At 40.3% G+C, this 5,906-nt stretch overlaps 1 protein-coding gene across 1 annotated transcript; it reads left to right on the top strand.

The window, feature by feature from the left end:
* Positions 1-658: 658 nt before the first annotated feature.
* Positions 659-5,679, top strand: LOC109866077 (chromobox protein homolog 8-like). Its single transcript, XM_020454632.2, has 6 exons — positions 659-767; positions 1,887-2,057; positions 2,156-2,199; positions 2,424-2,489; positions 2,638-2,704; positions 3,927-5,679. Exons 1-6 carry the CDS (start codon positions 765-767, stop codon positions 4,794-4,796), a joined length of 1,221 nt encoding a protein of 406 aa, XP_020310221.2. The 5' UTR covers positions 659-764; the 3' UTR covers positions 4,797-5,679.
* The last annotated feature ends 227 nt before the right edge of the window (positions 5,680-5,906 follow it).

Genomic DNA, 5,906 nt, shown 5'->3' on the forward strand with positions numbered 1-5,906 from the left:
AATCTATGATTTGATAGGTCTACCAGCAAACCTCCGGTTGCCAGCTCACTTCCAACCAGACCGGGGATTCTAACTGGCAACCCTCCGGTTGCTTGCTCGCCTCTAACCGCTAGGCTACCTGCCGCCAATCAATTGGTGTCGTGAGTTTAACCTTCAGTTGAATGCACTGCAAATTAATATTTAGACAAATTAATGCTCCGACAACAAAAAAAATCGAATGGAAAGTTTGACAATAATCCAACACGCGGGACATTATTGAAATGGACCTTTTCCGATCCGACAAGTCTCATGAAGCTGTTCATTTGAATCTGTGCTATAATGCCATACACATTTTATTTTAGAGAAATAATATTTAAATAGTATTGATAATACAGATAATAACAATAATAATAATATGATCATTATTATTAGTATTAATAAATAAACAATTAAAATAAATATGTAGGCCTATCCAATTAACAATAACGATAAATACAAGGATATTATTATTATTATTATTTTATCTATTTTGGTCTGACAAACCTGTCTTTCTTGTACATATGGCCTATATACTCCACATACTCCTTCAGTTGTTGCTCTAACGTGGATAAACGCAGTAGGCCTGGCTGACTGATTTATGCTGTGTAAACAACATGATTTATCACACATGTGTCTAATTATTTGAGCAGATCGTAATGAAAGTAAGCAAATTATTTAAAGCACTTCAAGTCAGCGAACTCATTTTCCAAGGCTGAATTATTAGAGACTGCAACTCACGAGATTTGATGGTTAGTTTTAAGTGACGGGTTCGTGGAAATTATAGACCTAAATATATCCCTTGTTGAGTGGTTGTGCTATGATCACTTGGTGTTGTGAGTTGAACATATTTTTGCTTAATTGAGGCCCATGCATAGGCCTACACGCTCTATTCTAAGCTTTTGTTTTTCTATATGAAGCCTAGCCCTACTCAACTAATTAGACTGCATAGGCCTACTTCCATACAAACTCAAACAATAGGCCAATTTCTGTTTTAATAGGCTATAATTACAATATTTTCCCGATTGGTCTAAAAGTTTATGTTCAGGTTAAATCATTTTATTTGAGATCCTACCTAACAATTTGATGGCAATTAGCCTACTCAAACACTTTAAAGGCTATAAATTAGGTAAATACTTACGACTAAGCTAAAGGTGCAATGTGTTATCTGATGCCCACATTTAGACATCTTCGATTGTGTTCGTTGAATGAAGTCAAACGTGTATGGAAACTGTAGCTTAGGTTTAAACGAATATCCTACTGAATGGAGACTATAATTGACACCATTTATTGCAAGAAAAAAAGACAAAACACCCATGACGCTGCTTGTAGGGATCAAGAGAACTGGAATAAGGATAAACTATTGCACATGAATGTGATCTATAGTCTATGTTCTATTTAGACATAGGGCATTTCCTTTAGGCCTACATTATCTCCTAGTCTCTTCATACAATTTACCTTACCATGACTGTAAACTATTGATTAGGAGCACTTTAAACTGAAATATTGTGTGACAGTTCAGTTGATAACTGAAATGTGCACACATTCAATCTGCTTTCCTTCACCTCTTTGGCGTATTACATTTGAGGAACGTTGCTCCCATTGTTCATTTCTTTTCATTCTGCACATGTTCTGCGTTATATATCTGGCGACATATGTTTTTAAAGATCTCCGAATAATCCGAGTAATTGATCCACCGCGCTAATTTCACCATTTCCCCCTTAAGAATTTCCAGAAGTGGACTCTCCTCCTACTCACCTAGCAACCGCGGGCACGTAGCAACGGGTAACCCAATGGGTTTACTCTAAATGGTTCTACCGACTGCGGTTCCTAGGCAACACATTTTTTTTTATGACGTCTTTTCTGTGCAGGAGTATTATGGGATGTCTGGAATTCACTCCGCGAGACAGGGGAGAAAAATATCTAGCGTTCACCACCAAGCTTTAGCTAACGGTAGCTGGATTGAAGTAAACATGGAGCTGTCTGCAGTTGGGGAACGGGTTTTCGCAGCCGAATCTATCATCAAACGGCGAATAAGGAGAGTATGTGAAACACATTTCCCTAACATGCATAACATACTTTAACGCGCTACTGCAGTTCCCTAACGAAGCGTTCTTTTTCTATTTCTGATGACACGCAGGGTCGAATGGAATACCTTGTGAAATGGAAGGGCTGGTCACCGAAGTAAGTTGCGTTGAATTTAATGCTAGAGAACCTTGCTTCTACATGGATTGTTGCTGTCTGCTAGCTGTAGTGTTCGCTTGCTAGCTAGGTGGCATCTGCTAGTGACAAAGTCAGCGCAGCACGCTGGCAGTGTTAGCAAGCTAGCTAACGTTAGCCCGTATCTTCGCTTGCTTTCCCAATGTAGTGGAAAACTAACCTCTGTCAATTGTATTTTTTCTCCATAGATTTAGCACTTGGGAACCGGAGGAAAATATATTGGACTCCCGCCTCTTCGTCGCATTCGAAGAGAGGTAAATTGTATGGATATGGGCCTGTTCATGTTGTACATTCATTGCATGCAATGTTAGCTGCACAGCAAAATAAAAATGCATCCGTCACGCAAGTCGCCTATTGCACTTCACTCTCTTGATACTCAAAATGGGTGTCTTGCTGTTCCAGGGAGCGCGAAAGGGAACTATTTGGGCCCAAAAAGAGAGGCCCGAAACCGAAGACATTCCTGCTAAAGGTAGCTATGTTGATATGCATGCATTGTTGAAAATAATCCATCCAACACGCAATGATACTGTGGAATCTACTGAATTTAGGGCTGCATGGTTGGACACGATTTCTAGCATGTGTCATGTAAACAGACCACAGTCTCCACCCACTGTGTATCCACAGGTTCTTCATCTGGTTAATATATAGCAGTTGTTGCACTAACGTAAATATGCAAGTTTGAAGGATCCCACGTGTCAAGTTTTCCCATGAGAATCACCTTTTTTTCCTACCGGTATTAAGGCAACATTATATTTAGTGCTAGATGTGTATTTGTGTAGGTGTGAATGTGTATTTAGGGAGACTAATTAGTTAGGCTGGTGCTAATAGACGTTTTTTTTTTTAACGAATCATGGTAAATTGGTTGGATTGACAGGTAGCCAAATTGATCAATAAACATGCCAGGTTAATTGTTTATATTTCGAAATGAACTCCATTTAGGCCTACACGGGTGGAATATAAAATGTGCTTATAAAAGCGAGGGTTCGTCTATTCGGGTGTGCATCGATTATTCGGCCCGGTTAAAAGTTAGCACGTTTTGACGTGTAATCATCAGTAAAGCAATCGTTACAGCTAAGACCAAAAGTTTGCATGGGACTGGTTTTAAATGAAATCTTAAAATCTGAAGACGTCATCAAACGAATGCGCGTGTCTTTTCACGAGAGCCGACTATGACAATTGCTTAATAGCGGCATCTTATTTAGAGTGCAGGTTTTCTCGCAGGCCTGTAAATGGCTGTTTTCAAACTGAGCTGCAAAGACATGTCTAACAAGTAACTATTGTGAAAGTGTAAAAGTGCTAGCAAACTGGTGTAGCCTGTAAATTCTTCAGGGGATATAATGAGAAGTAAAGATTTTGTCTACCTTCTTCATTTATAATTGTGTACATGTATTGTTGCAATTATACTCTTTGTTATAAAATTGTTTTGCTAATTGCAAGTGCGCATTTATTAAGCCATTATAAAGCGGCTGGCATACTCTTAGTATATATCTTTAATGACAAATAAAGAGTATCCTCAACTGACATTTTAAATTCGTCTTTATGAAAGAGAACATTATACCCACTGAAATTGGAGAAGTGGAAAAACATTTCCCATATTGCCATGGCAATAGCCTACTTTCAATTTTCCATCTTTGTTGATAAGATTTTCCCCGTTCAAAAGTGTTTCTTCTCTGGTTTCCTTCCCCATTTAGGCACAAGCTAAAGCTAAAGCCAAATCATACGAGTTCAGGAGCGATGCGGTCCGGGGGATACGCGTCACCTACCCAACCCCAGAGCCTGTCATCACCCCCAGAGCCCGAGAGGGGCTGAGGGCCGTGGTCCCCACCATCTTCCCACCCAGCACCGTCAACAGGGGCGAGAGTGTGCGGGTCAGGCCCCCAGAACCGATCCGAGAGCACCGTCAACCAGTCCTCCAGAGGCCCCGAGGCCCCGATGGCTTTGTGATTGTCCCCAAGAAGAGAGGGCCCAAACCCAAGCTGCGATTTAAGGACAATCCCTTCAACGCTCCTCCCGCCGCCCTGTCGCCCCCCAAGAGGAGGGCAGAGGAGCAGGCGACATACGGCCCACTCAAATTGGCCAAGTTGGGCCTGTCCGGTGGTGAAGAGAGGGGGTCTGAGATGAGGGGGATTAAACTAGCCCACAGGCACCAGGAGGAGCTGGGTGGTTATCCCCACAAGCAAATTAGGCCCGTGGCTAGTGGGAGCACACAGCAGCACTGCGGCCCAGACAGGGGCATGTTGCACTCACACAGAATAGGCTCAGACTCCCAGGCCTGCAGGACTAAAGAGTGCCCCTCAAACTACTTATCCCCTCCCCAACTAAAGCACCTATCCAAAAAGAATGTGCATCAACCCAGCGAAGAGCTGCCACAGAGGGGGAAGCCTTCACTCATCGCCAAAATCCCTGTGTCGCGGATCCTGGGCCAAACGGATGAGGTGACTTGGAAGCCTTGCTTGAACAACGTGGAGAAGGTTCTGGTGACTGATGTGACCACAAACTTTTTGACAGTGACTATCAGGGAGAGTAGCACAGATCAAGGATTTTTCAAAGATAAAAGATGATTTCCTCTGATTTTAATTCTCTTCAGCTCTGTCAATCTTGTACCAAATTATTTCGAAAAGTCCGTACTTTATAGTGTCATTTATCATTCAGATTTTTTATGTAATGTATAAAAGCAAATGACAGGATTGTATGTGCATATGTATATATATATATATATATATATATATATATATATATATATACTATAGTTGCAAGTCTAGTAAATGTAATGACCAAAATGAAAGGAAGTCCATTTGAAGCTAATCACCACCCGTAGGCTATTTGAAAGAGTTGCATGCCTTGTGTACAGCGTTTACCTGTTTACAAATGGCTTTTAGTTTTCAACAATCCGCTTTTAAACAAACAATATACTTTGTCAGACAGGCAATAATTATGTCAAGCTAGTACCTTTTAAATGTTAAGAGGTATAATGGGGGTGCATTTGTCATTTGATTTCACATGTCGGTGAGAAAAACAAATATGGAGAAATCCTAAACCAATTATAGTGTGAACTATATGTTCCAGGTCATGCCGTTTCAGTTTGAGGTGTAGCTTACCCTATTCATTGCAAAAGTTTATCAAGCACTTTTTTGGAAGGTTTAATAAAAAAGTGAATCAAATCGATGTCTTGTTGACCTACATGTCCTCTATAAGAGTTTATATAGCCTTTACAATGCTATAGGCCAGCAGATGTCGGTCTTGTTTCCAGATTTTATAAACTGTTAATAAAAATGAGAAAGCTGCTTGATGTTTATGACGCTGTCTTTGTCGAAGAACATAAGGTCTTTCTGTTGACATCTGTGTTGGATGTATAAATCAGATGCTTTCAATGTAACAGGATGATCACAACCTGATGTCACAGTTTGCTTTTGAGATGCTTTCCAGTAAACTTGTTGCAATTGTCTCTGTTTCTGGTTGTCATGATTTCGACCAACTGATTTTAAGATTCCTTTTTTGCCTTGGTTGTGAAAAGGACTGATGAAAGTTGCAAATGTGCTTTATAGAATTGCAGGTTTCAGAAATATTTTGGTGACATGTTTATTTTTTTAAAGTTAGGAAGCTGCTTTAGTTCGCATGTTTCCCGTTGTCCTAATTTCAAATAACGTTGACTATATTTCGAATTTATAGAC

The sequence above is a fragment of the Oncorhynchus kisutch genome, linkage group LG20, assembly GCF_002021735.2.
Source record: "Oncorhynchus kisutch isolate 150728-3 linkage group LG20, Okis_V2, whole genome shotgun sequence".
Lineage (NCBI taxonomy): Eukaryota > Metazoa > Chordata > Actinopteri > Salmoniformes > Salmonidae > Oncorhynchus > Oncorhynchus kisutch.

What these genes read in the sequence shown, in the direction of transcription:
- LOC109866077 (XM_020454632.2), top strand. An exon ending in TCAAACGGCGAATAAGGAGA is followed by an intron (nt 2,058 to 2,155) that starts GTATGTGAAACA and finishes GATGACACGCAG; the next exon opens with GGTCGAATGGAATACCTTGT. An exon ending in TGGAAGGGCTGGTCACCGAA is followed by an intron (nt 2,200 to 2,423) that starts GTAAGTTGCGTT and finishes TTTTCTCCATAG; the next exon opens with ATTTAGCACTTGGGAACCGG.